This window comes from Morone saxatilis, unplaced genomic scaffold, assembly GCF_004916995.1.
Source record: "Morone saxatilis isolate NCDOM2014 unplaced genomic scaffold, NCSU_SB_2.0 Contig18, whole genome shotgun sequence".
Lineage (NCBI taxonomy): Eukaryota > Metazoa > Chordata > Actinopteri > Moronidae > Morone > Morone saxatilis.
In genome coordinates this window covers 10,613,227-10,633,611 of record NW_023339740.1, presented here as the reverse complement: position 1 = coordinate 10,633,611, position 20,385 = coordinate 10,613,227, and the positions used below count along the sequence as shown (strand labels likewise).

The 20,385-nt window shown below is 43.4% G+C and overlaps 1 protein-coding gene across 1 annotated transcript in view; it reads right to left on the bottom strand.

Moving 5' to 3' along the window:
• Positions 1–20,385, bottom strand: part of LOC118328106 (calmodulin-binding transcription activator 1-like) — a 47,568-nt gene that overhangs the window by 23,780 nt on the left and 3,403 nt on the right. The window contains exons 3-4 of the mRNA XM_035661711.1: positions 18,300–18,403; positions 2,400–2,467 (exon numbers count right to left, since the gene is read on the bottom strand). Coding sequence (XP_035517604.1) covers positions 2,400–2,467; positions 18,300–18,403 — 172 coding nt within the window. The remainder of the gene's footprint in view (positions 1–2,399; positions 2,468–18,299; positions 18,404–20,385) is intronic.

Here is a 20,385-nt window from a genome sequence, read left to right as displayed (position 1 = left end):
CACACACACACACACACCAGGGGCCATACATGTAGAAAGACAGAGATGCTGGTGATATGAGAGATGGAAGGACCTACTGCCGTGTGTTCTTTGGTCTCAATGTCAAACCTGCTGCTCAGCAATCAATCATTACACTTCTAAAATGTTAAGGACAGGCGTGTGTGTGTGTGTGTGTGTGTGTGTGTGTATGTAGGTGGAGGAAAAATGCTTCTCTGCCTTATCTCATGACAACAGAAAGAGAACAGGCCCGCGTTAACAATCAATAAACTAACACATACTCACAAACGCTCTCACTCACACAGGGATGTGCACGCATGCACATGACCACACACACACACGCGGTACCACACACACATTTGCACACCTCCTCTCTCCTTTTCCTCCCCTCCTTTTCTCGATCAACCTCCAGTCTTTATCTCTCTTATCATAGTATCTCTTCATTTTCTCTTTACTGCTCATTCAGTCCCTCCATTCTCCACTCCTTTGCACTTATTTTCATCTTCTCATCTCATCTATTCCCTCTACTCCTATCCTAACCTCTGTTTCTGCTCTTTTATTGTCTGTCTCCTCTCTTCTCTCCTCTCCTCTCTCCTCTGCTAGAATTTGATGTAGACACATCTATATGGACTGAGATGATTGCAATTTACTCAGAACACTGTGTGTAGTGAAATTGAATTTACTTTGAGCTGATTTTCTCTGACACCTTAAATCTGTTCTGTTTTGGGGGTAGCCTGCCAGTTTCTTAGCGGAGTGGAGACCCCCACCCTCCGATCAAAGCCGAGTTTAGTCTCTGTCTCGAGCAGTGTGAGTCATCTCAGAGCTGCTGATTCTAATTATGTTATGGAGAAGATGGATGAGATCAGATGTGTGCCTGTGTGTGTGTGTGTGTGTGCGTGTGTGGGTGGGAAATGCGTGCATGCTCATATGTATGTGTGCGTGTGCTGAGGGGCACGCACGTGGACGATGCCGATGTTCCTCGCAAAACCCTCCGATTCAAGCAGACATAAATGCTATTGATTGTAACTGGGCTGTGATGTGTGGGATATAAAAAGCTTTTCCACCGTTCCACAGTGTAGCAGAGCGAAAACAGAGAAGGCAAGGGGAGGAGAGTTGGGAAAAAAAAGACGGCAAGATAAAGAGACAGAGTGGGCGAGTGAGTGAGTCCGGTAAAGGGAGGAGAGGAGGAGGAGTAGATGAGAAAAGTGAGAGCAGAGGGAGAGAGGAGGTAATAGTCATTACTTTGAACTGATGAGGTATTTCAGTGAGGGGAGAATTGAAGGTCATTGATTGTTATCTTAATATTGCCCCCCACAAGTCTGCAAACGCATGCGCACATATGGATCAAAACACACACACACACACACTCACACACACACACACACACCCATATGCGCACAGCCACACGGGCACACAAATGTCACTGGCTCTGTTAGCTGAGCTCCTTTCCATCTGATGGGATTAGGTGTAATCTGTTCTAATCGTGCCTCGTGTCATGTGTAAATGGGATTATATCTAACTGCTGCTCAATAACACCAATATGACTGCTGCTGCTGTTGCTGCTGGGAGGCTGAGGCTATACGGCAGCACAACCAATCAATGAGAAATCCATCCACAACATAAACTGTGCTGCTGGCCTCAGGCTGCTCCTGAGAAGAGTCCTTCAGCTCGCACAATGGGAGCGCAGAGGCATCACCTCAGGCTTTCAGCTGTGTCAGTAATCAGAAATGGGGCCATGAGGTGACCTCTTCACTTACTTTACTTTTTTTTTTTAAATTTCTTCTTTTCTTTTCTTTTCTTTCACTCTCCTCTATCCTTCTTTTTTCTTTTTTTTATCATACCTACATCTGTATTAACTAAAGTAAATGCCAATCTGGGGATTTATCAATAATTCAAGTTGCCCTTTTTCTTCAGTCTTCCTTTTTCTCTTCCCCTCCTTCCTACCTTCCTTCCTAACTGTAACATCTCCCCCGTTCTAGGAAAAGAGCTACCTATGGTTCGGATCGATGAATATTCAGTTCTAGCATGTGAATCCCTGTTCACACCCCATCTTATATACACATACTCCCCCTCCCTTTACCACACCCGCCCCCACCATCCTATGTCTGAATTATACATAACTTATCTTAATACATTTACATTCATTAATACTCCATTTCCAGCTGACTAGGTGCTTTACAGTCCGGCCATGTTCTGAAGCGTTCTCCACATGTAGAGTAGGCCGGCAGCAGGACCCTTTGGAGACAGTCGACGTACATCACTAATGTTTTAATCAAACACAGGCACTCAGTCATTGGGATTAAACCAACGTGAGTCACTGGGTGATTGAGTGATGCTGTGTTTGTACGTGTATGTGTCTGTGTGTGTGTGTGTGTGTAAACCACTGTCTGAATTTTCCTCACCTGGTTTTTGGCGATGTCGTCAGCCACTCATCGTGTTTCTCAAAAGTGATGAGATATGCAGCAATCTCCTAGAGAGACAAAGACAAGACAGAAAGGTTATATTGGTGTGTGTGCATCCGTCTGTGTGTGTGTGTCACAGCGAGATAAAACATAACAGGTATTTCCAGATGACCTGCCGATGCCCACAGAGAGTGTGTCACTATCTGATTGCCACGGTGAGGTCTGGGCGCCTGATTGGTCACAGAGCAGCCAGTCAGGAGACAGATATAGAGGACAGACCCTAAGGGCCAACAACCAATCACGCTCACCGACACACCGATGTCTCCCTCCACTGGGGAGGAAAAGCTATCTCCTAAATACACACACATGCCACATAAACACACACATACACACAGACACACACACACACACACTGGGGGTGCAAACCCATACACTAGCTGAGAGAGTGCGCTGATAGGAAAAGTTTTCTTGTACTTTGCAGTTTCACAGTTTCCCGTCAGATAAAGCCTGCTCCTAACTTGATTCCTAATTCCTCCGGCTCTCTTTTCATCTCCTCAGCTCTCCTCTCCACACTATTTCTATTCTTCTTCCACACTCACATGAATCCAATAAGGAAAAAAAGAAAGTTCAAATCATACAGGTGCATTCTACCGAGAGTAAGGCAAAACAAAACGTCCATACACACAGCCAGAGACACACAGAGATGCAGCTTAAAGAAACTATTGTTTATACCTCCTGCTTTTTACTCACGCAACGCTGCCTTTTCCCTTTTATTGGTGAACTCTCTCACCCCTGGCCCCTCCTTGAAACATCATTGTCTCTCTCCCCATCTCTGACTCCCATCTCACCCACTTGTTGTGAAAGACTATGAAATGTAAATTGTCCTCTTAAGGCAATCAGTGTTTGAAATGTGGCACAAAGCAATAGTGAAGAAGACATCAACACTCCAGCACTCCTTCATCTGCCCCCTCAGATCAACAGTCTCCTCTCCAGACCTCCTATCCCTCTCTTCCTCTCTCTCTCTTTCTCTGTGTGTGTGTGTGTTTTTAGGTATTTGTCCCAGTTTGGCATGAGAGCACTCCAGCTCCACACTGATCAGATGAGATGGAGGGACAAAGAGGGAGAGGGGAAGAAAGGCAGGAACAGACGAAAAGAGAGAGCAGCTGGAGGGTGCTGGCACTTAACTGGATTGTTTTTTCAGTATCCCCCATTTGATCCTCACATCCCAACCCCCCACTGCCTCATCCTGCATGTATATGTTTGTTTACATATGTGTGTGTGTGTGTGTGTGTGTGGCCTGTCATCACATCTTTAATAATTATCACTATCAAGCTGGCCACTCTTAATGTCTGTCTGTCTGAGGCACATAAAACTTTTTAGCCAAAGCTAGGCACAACAACAACACTCACACACACACACACACACACACACACACAAGGAGTGCCTCATTCATTTATGCATCTATTCATTAGCTGTGACAGGCAGCCACCTCTCCTCCTCCCAAACCACTCTGCAGCAAGTCAATATCCTATACGGCCTCCACAGCCCCGGCCAGGCACTCGGGCTCCCCTAGCGACTGTCAGCCAGTGGGAGGCGGGAGGCGAGAGGAGAAGAAGAGAGGAGACGAGGGGCTGGGAGAGACAGAAGGATGGGAGGATTAAGAAGGAGGGAGAGAGACTTGCAATTAAAGGCCTGCCCCATAAGAGCCATTAAAAAGCCAGAAACAGAAGAGTCAGCTGAAACGGCAGCCTGATACGCACACTCTTAAACACACCCACACACACATACAATATACACACACTCTCACTGCAGACACACACTGCTGCTCACTCCCTCACCAGCACACACACACACACACACACACACACGCCCATGTGAAGAGTGACAGAAGTGAGATGGTGAAGGTCGATCCTCAGGAAGTCACAGTTATTGTCCCAGTGGAAACCAGTGATGGAGCGCTTTGAGCATGCCTGGCGACACACTGACCCTTCAGGAATACAGTGAGTGTGTTCGTGTGTGCGTGTGTGTGTTAGCTGTGCCAGACACAGGGACAGGGACAAGTGTCTTTCTCCAGGGATCTACTCTAGAAACCCAGACGTTCTGCATGTCTGTGTGAGTCTACGTAATAATACATTACGACAGGCCCAGCCGAATGCACGCGTGCACACACACACAAACACACTTTTCCCAACACACACCTATTCCTGTCTGTCTGTGTGTGAGAGAAAGGGAGAAAGAGAGAGAGTTACTTAAGAAATATCTAACAAAGCAGAGCGCATGAGTGGGAAGTTAGATTGGAGCGAGCGATGCAGTTGGGGAAATCAGCCTCCCACTCACGCATCACTGAGACCATCTCCCTCCAAGAAACTGGTGGCATGTACAAAAAAGCAGACAGACAGACACACACATATGCACGCACACACACACACATTCACATACACTCACAGGCCTCAGGGAGATTTCCAGAGGAGGGAGGGGAGGAAGGAGGGGAGGTGGGGTCGCCTACACTGCAACAGACTTATCCAGGAGCTTTCCCCTGGGAGATTCCGTTATAGGGTCTAGCCACAGGCTAGTGTGTACGTGTGTGTGTGTGTGTGTGTGTGTGTACGCCCGTGCGTGTGTGTGTATATGTGCTTGTGTGAGTGCGTGCATGTTTGAAGTCTAATGATGAGCATCACCCCGACAGAGATCTGGGGAAAACAGAGTTGTCTGTAAACTGGAACTGTCACATCCATTCGAAGTGCCTCAAATGAAGGCTGCCTCTGGTTCTCACCACAGACATTATTTGGCATTGAACAGTTTATTTTGGCGGTATGGGGAGGTAGCAAACTGAAGTGTCCTTTTCAAGTACAGAATCCCTTCCTGCCTTCTTCCTTGAGCGTAATAAGTCTTGTATACATATATGGGGAAAAGAACTGCATTAGCATTACCAGGGGAGGTCTGCTGATGCTGTAATTTGTTCCTGAGCACCTCCATCGGTTCTCTCCTTCCTAGAACAACCCTGTCAGTGTCTGACGTTGATAGACACTGTATCCAAAATTGCCTCCTGGTTATATTATTCTTTTTTTTGCAGACTATAGCCTTTTCTGTGGATTTTATTTTGATCTGGAGCACTATCTCAGCCATTTGTTCAACCTCAATTTTATTGATCATGGTCTATTTTTAAACATGTCTGTTTCAAAGGCTAATCATTGAACATAACAATGACATTTGTATGCTTAACCTGTTTTGTTATACAATTCAATTTGAACTGCAATAATCAATAATCTGTTAGAATTGAGAAGTGTTTGTGGGCATGCCATTGCCCACAGGTGTTGACAGAAATGTGACAGGGCCAATGTCTCCGACTCACGAGCTGTAACATTTGAACATTTGACCTCTAAAATCACCAATGACATTGAGCAATGGCTGCTTTTGTACAAATGTAAGATTATGTTGCAACAAGAAAGCTGAATAAAGGGTTAGTTGTATTCAGCTTTAAGCGGACATAAATGATGTGACTCCTATTGTAAACCAGACAAATAATGTCTTGTTTGCACTATGTTTCTCCAACCTGGCTAATTAAAATGTGTAGCCCTCACCAGAAAGAGAGCCCGACAATGAGTTACGACGAGGATAATTTTGTTCTGTTCTAGTCACACAATAAAATTTCATCAAGCCTATTGTAAACCAGAGCAATAATGTGTAGTTTGTATTATATTCCCAAACTGCCTTGTTCCCCACTGTGTGTTACTTTCAACAGCCTTTATATTACCTCCACTGGCTAATACAACTGCTTAATGCTGTTTCCATAACAACTGTTGCAAAGCCCCTGATCAGAATTCCTCTCAAGCTCGCCTTGTGTTTATCATATAAACACCTCATCACACACTGGGCAACACACACATGCACGTCCATGGACATAAAAGACTTGTACACACATGCATACAAATGGGCCGTCTATTAATACACAAAGCCGCTTGTGTGAAAAAATAAACAAGAAATAATAATAAAATAAAATAAAACTTGTCCTAGGTTTCTCTGTCTCTCCTCTTGTTCTCTCAGTGACACACAATGCCTGGACAACGCACAGGCACGCACACACACATTTAGAGCTGGTCTGTCATTGGAGGACAAGGTCTGACCTTCAGAGGGGACACGCCCCCATCACCTGGTTGGTAGAGAGACATGCGTGCTACATCCATCTCTGTCACACTGCATCTCCCACAGCATTCATGCACACACACACGCTCGGACATACAGTACATTGACACAGAAAAACCTCCCATATCAAAACCAATGCATGGTAGGATGCACAGGCTAGAATAAGTGTATATGCACACATACACACACACAGAGCCAGAGAGGCTTGGTCTCAGAAGAGTCTATGTGGTGGCTGCTGCCCATGTGAGTGACGGCTTTATAATGAAATAGTCACTCTCCCCTCTCCTTCACTCCCTCTCCTTCTGGTTTGACCTCTTTACTTTCTCCCCTCTCTCTCCTCCCTCCAGCTCACCCACTTCCCTCTTTTTTCTGTCTCATTTCCCTCTCATCTCCCTTTTCGCTAATATATAGAAATCCAAATGGTGAAGGTGGCTACACACACACAGTCACAGTATGGAAAGTAGCACAAACTTTTTTCGCAGGGACCTGAGAGCTAGGAAGAGTCAGCCTCAATCCACTGAGGGAACATCAATCATATTCTCTAAGACTTCCTCTCTCTTGCGCACTTTACCTGTCCTCTTCCTCCTGCCTTGCATTTGCATTTGAGGAGACGGCCCCCTCGCTCTCAGCAGGGGGGTGAACACATCAAAGACAGCAACAGGTGTGTGGTGTCAAACACAATGCCAGGACCCCCGTTGTGCTAGGGCGTCTTGGATAAAGCCTGTCTGAGTCCTCAAAAACTCCACAAAGTTAACCAGGAAAAGGTGAATACACACACACACACACATACAGACGTACATCTGAAATCTCTAATGATGAATGTGTGTTTGCCAGTGGGAGGTGGAAGAAGACAGAGAGAGGAGGGGGGGGGGGTCTCAATGAACGGGGGGGGGGGGGGGGTCTCAATGAAGGAGTCTCCAGTGGTTGTGTTAACCCCTGATGCCTCATCTCACTGTGAGTCATTCTGCCCTCCGAGGCTCGTCTCTGCTCTGCTATTGTTGATGTTATTGTTATTGAGGAGGTTTGGTATGCTAAGGAGAAGGAGAGAGACATAGAGAGATAGAGCGAGACACAGGAAGAGAGAGAGAGATGTAGTAGGAAAGAGAGAGAGAGAGAGAGAGAAATAAATAGTGTGTGCCACCTCTCATTGGCATAAATACTTGTTTACAACAAGACATAAATTGGCACCCTGTCAGTCAGTCTCTCCATTCCTCTCTCCTTTAACTCCCTTACTCTCTTTCCCTCTCTGTCTCTCTCTCTCTCTTCCTCTCTCCCTCTGTGCTGCTAAGCGTATTACAACACTCCCTGGTTCAGCCCTCTCTCATTACCATATTCTAATTACATTCGTTAAGGGGAGCATTTGGGAGTTTAATGAATAAATTTGAAAGATGGGTCTCCGTGGCGATCTTTAGGTTTGTCTCCTCCTCAACCAACTGAAGATGGGAGCAGATGAGTGTGCGTGTGCGTATGTTTGTGTGTGAGGTTACGCACCTGTGTGGTGAGTGTGTGTGTGCTCTCAGTAAATATCACTGTAGCTCCATTTCAGAAGAAACAAACAAATCTAGTTAACTGCTGGAACTCACGTGGAGTCCTCTCTCGGAAAAAATCAATTCAGAATTCTGTTTGTCTCTGCCAAATAAAGATTTCATGTCATTTGTTTGTTGTTTTGGAAAAAACTTGGAGCCACACATGTCGAAGTCATGCATATTTAACTCTCCACAAGCCTCAAAAACAAACTGCCAAAGACAAGCATCAATTTACAGATGTGCAAATTGTCTGCAATCTCGGCTTTATCTTTTCTACTGACATTAGACCTGGAGCCTTCATGCTGGGAGATGGGCAGGCGGAGTTAAAACCATCATAGGCAAAAGTAAACATTAAAAGTTATCAACCTCGCTTTGGTGACTGGCTTCCACTGTTGTGCAGTTTGATCTGTCTATGCCTAGGACGAAGCCCTGGGCTGTAGACCTGAATAGACTGTTACTGTGGGCCTTGCACTCACTCTTTCAGGGTATTGCAAAATGTGATATACCTTTCATATGGTTTAATAAAGGAGTCCCAAATGCATTCCCACTTCTGATAATTTCCAGCTTGTGCTTAAAAGAGTCAAGGAGTGAATGAGCAAAATTCACCTCTTGCCCAGATAAACACTTTTTATAAGCTAACAAAATGATGTATTTTAACTTGGCCAACCACCATTGATTACCGACAATTAAACAGTTGCACAAGCAACAGAAAAACACGCAGAATCTAATCAAACCCCTTCCCCACAGAATTCACTCTTACTGCGACTGCACTTGATTAAAATGATGCTATTTTCTTCTTTGGCTAAACACATTATTTTTGCAATCCCAGAAACGGTTTACTCATTTTCTTGTTGACTTGAACAGAGTCATAACCACAAATCAGGAGTCAGCAGAATTTGGGCAGTGTCTGGAACTTCTTTATTGCATCTTGTGGTTAAAAAAAAAAGTATGGATTTGTTTCATTTTGAATTCAGCTTGATGTAGACCAATCCATCTTGAAATTTCTCCATGACTTTCACTTGGCTGGAAGCACTGCGTGAAGGACAGACTGTTCTCATCCATAGCTAACAAAATACATGAGCAGTGAGAAGAAGCTGTAAGTGATGAACATGTGCTAAGCTAGAAGTTTATAAGAGTACGGTATAGCGTATCAATAGATCCAAAGGGGCTCCTCTTTACTGAGGCTACAGTATATTTACAGTGATGATGCACTGCACAAGGTAGAGCCCAGTGTCATCACCCTCTCTTCAAGCACTATGACTCATGCAGTGGGCGCAAAAGTATGTTAGCTATCTTTAAACGTCTATATAATGTAAGATACATGTATATAAATAAATAACAGAGGGAGATGAGAAATAAAACCACCATTTTTACTGCTAAGACAAGGACAGAAGTTATTTCCATTGATATCATCGTTGCCTATGAAAACGACCGTGACATTTTGGAGATGTTTTCTTTCCTTGAATCTGGTTGTTTCCATCCATTAAATGCATAAAGTTTTGGCAAAGCCATTTATTAATTGCTCTAATTTAATGCACTTTTAGAGATTAAGGAGGAGACAGACATCAGTCATTGCCTGCTGCGCTGTCCTGGTAACTTTCCACCTCATATGAACTGTAATGGACTGTGACTTTCTAGTTCAACATGCAATGACACCTTCGAGCAGACAGAAACTGGTGCTTACAGCCTCACTAAGAAAGTGATGCAGATGTTGTGTGCTGGACAATGTTAAGGCTTCCGGGCTGGCAAGCTATACAAACATACTGCCAGAGAATATATGCTGCCAACAAGAGGCAATCATGCAGTTTGGCCTAACACTGCGTAATACCTTTCTTTGTTTTTGAGCTGTGAAAATTGCTGTTGCCATGTTTTTCCTGTTTGTGGGAGTATAGTGAGCTAACACTTCCACTGGATAACGATCTAATTTTTGGGACGGATGATTTTGTTTCAAGTGTTACAGAGGAATTTCAAAGAAGAACATTCACTGTCAAACACCCAAAGGCATGGATGAACAGTATTTTCAATCTCTGTCACTTGGCCAAGAAACAAGTGAGACGTTTTCCCTTCCATATCAGGTGTTTATCATCCCCCCACCCACCGCTTTGTACTGTACATTCAAACTATTAAATATATGCACTGTCAGTATGCAAATGCGGCATCAGTATCCCTTATATAGTTGCCTCCTTAGAGTACAAGATGATGGATGATATATTACAGCTGAGCTGGTCTTAGACTAATGACACAGCTGCATTACAATACACAACTTTGTACAGAGCTAATATAGACAGAACACACACTCATATACACACTCACACAAATGCCACCTTGTTTAATCCCCCAGGAATCAGTGAAATTTGATTACCGTGACTTTTACAAACACACTCCATATGAGAGTAGACATTCCATACATCAGCAGGGGGGAGGAGGAAGCAGGAGGAAGAAGAGGGTAGAGACAGGAGACAGAGAAGTACGTGATGCTGGGTAAAACTGCAGTTTGAGAGGAGAAAGACTGGATACATACTGTGGTCTCCTGAGTGGAATGCAACACACACACACACACGCACGCACACATACCACATGCACACAGTGTCTCGCACTATGTCTATTACGGTAAATGTGTGAAATGGTATATTTACCAGCAAATGTATACATCTCCCAGGGTAAATCTTGTGAATGTGTACATTTCCAGCATAACGTTAGTGGAAAATGCTACTGTAGTCACAACACCATGAGATTTGCAGTTCTCACTACGTTTTTTGGGGGGATATTATGTAGTAGAAGGCCAATTTATTCCTTTGGCGAGGCCTCTAATAAACTTGCGCTTGTTATGTTTTTATACATGCCAGCAGATTTGACTTACGATCATAGTGTGATCATTGATAATTCAATGCTGCCTCAAAATTAGTCTTCAATTATGAAACATAACTCCATGATGCCAAAAGACAGTTGCTGAACATTGTTCACAGTGTGCAGTAAACACAGTAGGAGAGCTCCATGATAATATGACTTCTCCAATCGTTAACAGGGAAACATTAACAGATGTACCCTGAAAAATGCTACCAGGAATATTTCCCCATATACACAACGCTGTTATCAAATCAAATGTATAGACACTAAACTGCTAATGAGTGTAAATAAATCAGTTTTTTTAAACAGCAACAGCTGACATTTTTAATCATTATATTGTATTTTGCTCAGCAATAAACAACATTGATTTTGCAATTAAACGACCACATAATCTTACAATTTTAATTAAAAATAGAGCTACAGCCTGCAAGTGGCCATTAGTGGGTTGAGGCCTATGAGTCCAACACATTCAGATCCATATCACATCAACCAAACCGACAGTTTGACCACAGCAACTTTATAGAGCAAAAACAAATGTGTCTGTGAGGTTTGATTGCTTTAATACCAAGTATTTGATTTGACTGTGTAGTCAGAGAGATTTTAAATATATCCACACATCATGTGACATGAGGAAGAGCTGCTGTAGCAGCTCCTGACCACTATTGCTGGTGGACAATTCCATAATCCTGACACAACAATGAAGCTGTATCAACCTCTCAAACAACTCATGTAGAACTCATGCCGTCTCAGGTGTCCACAGATATGCTCAGCGCATACTGATCATGTGAATTTGTGAGTGAAATATTGCTAAATAATTGTGTGTCTCGGGACTGCACACAGTGAGCATCAGCAAATGAGTACAAAAGTGGGCATCAGGGTAGTGCTATTTGACTTCAGTTAAACAACCATACAAATATTATGAGAAGGACTTCCAGATACATTGATATTATTCTGTCTCGTTATTATTGGACTATGTGCCATTATTTGCATCAAACTTAAGACAACAAGCTGGAACTGCATGTGCAGTAAAACATGAGCAGGGAATATGAAATATGTATTGACTTCAGAAATCCTGAACTAGGCATATTTCTTTATAAGTCTCTAAGCTCCAGAATATGATTAAGTCAGAAAACGCTCAAGAAAAACTTCAATCAAAATCAATAGGGTTCTGGCACCTGTGGTGCTGGATTTACAGTGTGATGTTTTGTTGACATCTCACTGTTATTTGGGGATGTAAACAAGCAAAATTGCCATGTGCTGCTGTAAAATATACTTCACTCCTAAAGCTCTTGCTAAGTCTGAGGCAGAGACAGTTATCAAAGTTAAATAAAGTTATAAAGTTATTGAGACAAAGTTCTACACATGCAACACAAGCACTCAAAATAGGAGTACAAAGACCATCTGGGTGTGCGTACACATGCACAAAAATACACATTTTAATGCTTTATCTGTCTCCAGTGAATTAAATCTAATTTGTACAGGACTCAGATATTACAGAGGTTCTACGTGGGGACATTTAAGGATACAAAAAGTATTGTACTGGCTTCTTATTACAGCAGACACTGCTGGTCATTCACTTCTTTTTGGTCGGGTTTAGAATCTAACGGGAAGTTAAAACACAAAGACACACTCAGACACACACACACATGCAGGCACACATAAACAAGCTTAGGCACATACACAACACCCCCACACTCACAGTCACACATTCCCACTGTTTAATATATTTCTGTGTCTCCAGTTAACAATATTTTGTGTCAAATTATAGTGGGCAAGATAAATAGTGGGTCTGTGCGACATGGAGAAAATAGAACAGGAGGAAAATGTGGGGCTTCCAGTTGGGTGGGAGGAGAGGAGAGAGGAGAGATCATAGAGGAGAGGAGAGGAAACGGGGCGGGAGAGCTGAGCAGAGAGGAGAGGAGAGAGGGCAGGAAAGCAGAGAGGAAAGAAGAGGAGAGGGGGCAGGAGAGCAGAGAGGAGAGAGGAGAGGAAAAGAGAGAGAAGTCAACACTAACCTCCTACCTCAGACACCTGGCTTTCCCTGACTAGACTTGTAAGACGTGGTTAATCTCAGCTCCTTGTGAACTTGGGTTGTGAAATGTCTGCATGACTGAAACCCACTGAAACACTGATCCCAACAATCTATGAGGCATCCACGCACATGTCCAATTTACCATGTACAGTCTCATTTGCAAATGAAAAGCTTGCTGGATAATTACATGCATCAACAAGGAAATTACATTCATGAATAGAATGAATCTAATTAATTCTTTGCATTGCTGCACATTTGGTTGCCACTTTGGTCAGCGGGACCGTATGGATGTCTGGAATTTGAGCGGAAATGGAAGTCACAACAGTCACAAAATGACGTTGGGTGTTAATTGGGCTAGGCTTGGCTCAGAGAGAGATGGAGAGATAGACAAAGAGGAGGAGAAAAAGAAAGAGGGAGGGAGAGAGAGCCTGGAGGACTAATTAGTGATTATAACTTGGCGCTCTCCAAACATAAAATATCTCTCAACCCAAAAGACAGAGGAATGATTAAAGATAAAAGAATAGGAATCAAATATAAGGAGCTGTGAAACACCCCTCTGGTATTGTGTGTGTGTATGTCTGTGTGTGTCTATACATGTGTGCAAGCATGTGTGTGCACGTGAGAGTGTGTGTGTGTGTGTGTGTGTGTGTGTTGGCTTCTATGCCCCCTCATTAAACCATGCTTTACTCTGGTAAACGGCAACAGCACAGAGCTCAATGTCAACTGGAGAGGTTACAGCCATAGGCAGGCTCTGGGACACACACACACACACAGACACGAATCACGGATACACAAAGTCTGTCATGGACATGTTATCTAACAAATGGCACACCCATTTCATGTTAAAAATTAAACTTTCAGTAAGTTTCCATAGGCTTTGTCTTTGTTCTGACACAGCACATCAAACACAGAGTGTCGGCCTCTCCTGGCCCTGTGCCAGTGTGAGCTGGACATTAGCAATTCACACTTCAAATTCATAAATCAAGGGCACCCTTCACCACAGTATAAATGGAACATAAAGGCCTGCAACTGGCTGCCTGTTATTTTTTTTAAAGCATCCATAGTATTTTTTCATGTAGTCTGGTAGCGACATTTAACGTTATCCCTCCCGTGTAACTTCTTTCCCAGACACTCCTGCCTCGTGTTTTACCTACAGGGAAAAAATGGGAAGTATCTCTACAGAAGAAACGTAGGAATACAATGCATGCATATTTAATTCAATGTATCTATTTAATGGCTCACAAACAACAATAATGGCATGAATAATAAATTAAACATCCACACGCACTCAGACACACTCACAGAGAGAGACACGTGCACACAGAGTTTTGTTTGGGCTAGAAACGGGAGCCACAGCACGCACAGGTGAGTCTGAATGGCTTCCTGACATTTTTACCTGAGATCTAAAGCTTTTGTCCTTCACTGATTGCTGTTTTTTTTTGGTCTGTCGAACATGTTTGGTATCGCAAGCAGACGTACCGACTCTGCCACGTCTCTCTTATCACCTTTGATGTACTGAACAATCACCAACGGGGTTTGTGTCACACACGCATCGATCATACCATTAGCAGGAACACGCACACACACCCAATCTGTTACCATGGCAACACCTACCCTTGATGCACCAACACGCGCGCACACAGAGGAGGCAGATGGGTAGTGGTCTAAAATGTATATGCTGCTTTTTGATCAGCTTCTCATTCAAGCAATCATGTTAGTGTCATGCAGCGGCGCAGCCAGATGTGAGCGTGCGTGAACTGTCAACTAGCTGCCTTCAAACCATACAGATACCAATATATCACTGCATGACAAGAACAGAGTTCTACGATAAAACACTGCATGTTTCATATCATATCATTTGCTAGCATTAATGCCTAAATAATGCCATCCTTTAACACTTGGCTTTTTGCACCCGTACAGTTGAGCGACATGTGGAGCAGACTCACATGCAGAAGCACTGTGGCACAGACGGCTGTCGTCTGTGTGATGTACTGAAGTCTGCACCAACCTGACAGTTGCATCATTTGAATCATGGTGGGGGGTTGCTCTGAAGTAGAAGCCTTTAAAATGCACATTAGCTCATGCAATGACATGCAGATTCATACTGCGTGTTTCATTGTTTTAATTTAAGCTTCGGAAAGGGAATTTTACTCAGTATTCAACTCAGTCTGGCTTCTTAAAATATGAGTCAGGATGTCAAGGGTCCCCACAAGAGTAATCATATCTTTTCATGAGCTGGCGTCCCAGGACCCGACTCCGAAGTTTGTCTTTGTCTACATTGTAAAAGTTTGATAGCTTCCTTATTTCAGTGCTTCATAGAATTTGCTGAAACCAAACAACAAGTAATTCCCGATGGGTGGATAAAACAGGCTCTACCATCAGTATGTCCACCTGAGTGTGGTTTGTTATCTAAAACTAGTCTATAGTCTATTACCATGGACAGATACACATACACCCCCAATCTATTATTGAACAAAAGGCTCACGCCTTCGCTCAGCCCTTCAGGGAGGAATCCATCCCTCCATCCCAGAATAATTTCACACATCAGTAGATACACAAAAGAGAGAGAGAGAGAGGGAGAAAGAGAGGGAAGAATGAGAGGAAAGGACAGAGGGGAGGAGGAGGAGTGGATGGGGTAAAAATGTATGGGGTCACAGCTCAGTGCTCGTGGGAGGCCAAGGTGTCGGGGGGAGCCATGCGTGACAAAACAGAGATCAGAGGATCATATGCAAGTGCGCATACGTGAAAGAAAACAAACGCACGCACGCACACACACACACACACACACACACACACAGATACCCATACACACACTTGCGCAGACATATGCATGCCAAGAAAAAGGTGAGAATAAGGACATATCAGATGAAGACTTGTAAAGATTAGGTCTGACTTAATCAGAGGAGTCCTCATCCAAACACAGAATGGTAATGTCTTTATCTATCACACTTACAAACTCACACACACACACACACACACACACACACACACTAAGGATAATCCTAATTCTACATGCAGACATGTATAACCGACATGCAGAAATCCAACACCCAAACCATGAGGATGAGGAAACACAAAACCATTCCTTGATTTAATTTTATTTAAATGTTTTATGCATAAGCAAAAAACACACACACACATACATGCATACCCGACACACAAATGTATACAAACATATTGTCTGTACAATATCTAGACCAGAACTGTATTCAATTTGAGCACACACACGGAGAGGGTGCGACTGAATAAATAAGTTGAAAGCTTCAAATTTGACAGCCGATTGGTCTGAAAATCCCACGTATAAAATGATGTTACAGTCTATAGTGGATGTATAAACCCTACGTGTGTTCGATGACCAATGATGATTTCAATTTTCAATATGCTGCTGAAGAAAACTACTATACTTCTTGCAATGTCTGCAATACAGACAGATAACAAAATCAACAAACAGAAAAAAAAATCAATTCTTTTGTTGCAGCAGCTACAAAATAATCGACCGCAATAATCTGGAGCTGTGCACAGACGCACTCACACACACAGGCAGAAAACACACACGCAGACTGAAATACATATATGCACTAGACGCACGGCAAGCATACACACGGCTCCCCCAATGAAAGCGGCAAGCAAGAAGAGCAGCAGACACAATGGAGTGTTTAAGTATGCAGGAAACTTTATGCCTGGGTGGAAGAGGAGCTTTGAAGGAATCCGCTGAGGGACACCCAACCTCCCCCTGAACTGAGCCTGTACCTCCTCATCAGAGAGAGTGAGAGAGCCATGGAGAGAGGGAGACAGGGGGTTGGGGGGAAATGAAAAAGATACAGAGGACTAGATGGTAAGTTGGAAGAGAGACTGATGGAGAGAAAGAGGGAGAAAGGGCAGGAGAGGAGAGGGGGCAGGGTGCTTTGGTCTAGTCCCTGCACCTTGCGCACAATTGCTCTTGGTTAGGCTACGGTGTGGAAGTCCCTAACCAGAAGCAGTCACGTTGTTCTGAATTGTACACACACACGCACACACCACCTATTCATGTGAGCACACTGTTCAGTAGGCGCCGTGCTTAACTCCCAGTATGACCTTCATTGAGATGGATTGCATGAAAAATGTAATGACTTTCCTGAGAGAAAAACCACAGGCCAAATCAGCTTTGCATTGCATAATAATGCTGGACTTGGTAATCAATAACACAAACACACAAACACACATCTATAATGGAGTGCACAGCCTGCACATGGAGAAAATGTCTCAGCAGAGGCCAACCACATCACAATGGATGGAGCAAACCACCAGTGGAGAGCTGTGCAATGCATAAACAAGGAGCTATTGACGATAAATGCCTGCATCCATTTCCACCCATCAAACACATCCCTAAGCTAACAGCTTAAGTCTGGAACAACATGCGACTCTGAAAAGCTTTTCACACCTCACACGTTTAGCTCAGGGTTATCTTTGGCCCTGAGTAAAGAATTGTCCCAACCTAATTTGGCCTCATTTTACACTGAACCTCTTAGCCAGCAACACAATTTAAGTTATCTATTGTTCATGCTGCAACTATGCTGCTAATAATTCTGGCCCAGAGGAGGGCAGACTCAGCACTATATTAATGAGTGGTAGCCATGCGTTTGTGTGAAACCTTCAACAGTCGAGGCATGCTAGAAGTTGTAAAATGTGGTTAACACTGAGTAAAGTGAAGTGCAAAAATGATCAAATCCTCTGGGTGCATGATCACTGTTGTTGTTGTTTATACCTCACAGACAGCTTTTCATGTTTTTGTTTTATTTTTGGGGTTTTGGAGGACAACATTACTCAACGTAACTAGAGCATCATTTTCACACAAAACAGGAAAAAGCACCTATGAGCAGAAATGTGCCACACATTTAACAGCTTTCTACGGTTGCATAGCAACAATGTTAGGTTCAGATAACAATCTTTGTCGGACTGACCATAGGGTTTCTTAACCGAGTACAACGAGCAGTGGAAACATTCAATCTGTAGCCTCATTTCTTGTTTTATAGCCTCTAAGCCCTACATAGTTTTAGACCCAGGAGCCCCTGACTCTTACGCCTTAACCCAGAGTTGTTTGGATTACAAAGCCAAATAGACAGCAACACCCCAAAAGGAATGTACAGTCTGTGGGATTTTTAGCTGTGAGCTCAGGGTGCTGCTTTTTTACTTATTTTTTTTATTTCTTGGTGTCACAGTTTTAGGGTCCCATAATGAAAAGCTGGCATTGTGTTTGTTTACCTCCTCTTCATCCCTCAATGTGACATTAGCCAGAGATGAGTCACCAGCAAAAAACACTGAGTTTGTCTCACTGTCACGGATATTTCCCTCTTGAGTGTGTCTCATTCTCACCTCGTTGGTGTTCCAGCGATGGCGCTCCTTGGGCAGAGAGGAACATTTGGGTAGACACTCTAGCAGCTTCTTAGGAAGGTAGATCTTCAACTGGCCTGGCTCATCTGGAGCGGAAGGGGAGGTGGGGGAAGAGAGGGTAGAAGATAAAGGAAGATAAATGAGGGATGAGTAGGAAGAGGAGAGAAATTTCTCATCAGGCACAGACACATTGTGAGAGGAGAATACCAAAACGCAGCATCTCTGGTATCTGGATGAATAAAATTGTTGCAAACTTTTATTGTGGAGCATTTTTAGATTTGTTCAGACCTATGAAGGACATAAGCTTTAATTAATTTTGTTAAAAGAAAAATCAATCCATTACTTGATCTGTGATAACAAAATGGTTTCTGATTTTTCATAAATACAGCAGATCATTTTTGTCCTAGCAGTGAAAGAAGAAGATCAAGCTTTTACTTTCTTTGGCCCAGTAGGTACATTATTAAGAGAAAGCCAGGAAATTATTTTTAACACCAACTGTGTTTAATATTTCCATGTCATCTTTATGTAAATAGCTTTTATTTATCCTATTCACTCACGGGTGATTCACAACGATGCAGACAAGTATGGTTGATGATTTTGTCATTCAAGGTACAGGATACAAACAGTAGTTAAGTGTGCAGTGCGCAGAGGGAGTGGCAGTGCACTTATTTGTGGACAGCAGGTGGAGGTGCACAGCACACCTGGGGCCCACCCGGAAACAGATTTGGATTAGGAAGAATCCATTATCATACATTATCAGTGCATTTGGGCCTCTATTATCCCCTTTAAAAGCAATGCTCTCCCCACTGCATATACAGACTGTTTGGTAATGGGGTAGAGACTCCAGACTAGCTCCTCCTGAGAGGAAACTAATATTCCTGTACGGGAGCTGGAGAGTCTCAAGTGCAAATACACAGCAGCCCATTTGTTGCTACGGGCAGGTGACGTTCAAAGTTTAAATCATGTTCCTGGACATACTGAAAGTCCTGTGTGCCTTGTGATGCACTATTTTATTTAGAATGATCCACACGCTAACCACAGGTGAAAAAAAAACAGTTATAAACCTTTAGCTCCTTGGCATATAAAATTAAAGGATAAAGTCTGGCGATATTTTATTTTTTCTTTACCAGGTGGGCTATCGGGGCACCCCAGAAATCTGTTGTTAAAAAACTATTCGTTTCTCACATCAGTGAGCCACAGTGCTGCACTGGGTGACATGTTCTTTCACTACAATGAACATGGGTGACAGTTTATTTTGAGTCAATCCCACATACACCGTTCTGCTGCACTCACTAGAGCACCAGATCCGTGGCTGAAAATAGTCTCCCAATAAAAGCAACATTTACTTTTGCTTAGGTAACATTTGCCCTGCTGTTTTGGGAAACAGTTAAGCATTTTTTTATGTTACTATATTTGTGACCTGTGCTTAAATATTGAAGTCTTCACGACAAGGACGTATTTAAGTATTGAGAGACAGACTAACACGTATCTGTTGACAGTTACAAAAATATAGCCAGCGTTATCCTTACTCATTGCAATATGATGTGACTACAGGTGGAAGAATGTTTACTAAAATGGGCAAGAAAAACATGAATAATAGGGGTTTGTATAGTTTGTGAGAGAGCTATAAAAGTGTTCCACCACCAAAAGTATATGGTGCAGCTGGATTACTGCTCCTCTCCTCCCACTGCCGTGCGTGGAGAATCACCAAAATACCAAACAGGTGCAGGTGAGGAAAAAATCCCACTGCGCCTCAGGAAAATACCACTTCAACAGTGTGTAGTGTCCACACAAAGACAGAGCCCCTGGTGTGTGTATGTGTGCCTGTTTGTGAGTGCGCGCCCAACGGGTGTGCCGCTCAGAAGTCAAAGAGAGCAAGCACTCAAAGGTTATTGATAAGCATTTGAGTAGAGGGCGTCCATTCATGACTCCCCTGGGAAGATAGGAATTATACTCTACCTGAGGGCAGATGACGGAGTGAGAAAAAAAGAGAGATAGGTGGGGTGGGAGGGTCAGAGCGGGAGACAGAGAGACGCAGGGAGACAATGAGCCAGAGAGAGACAGTTAA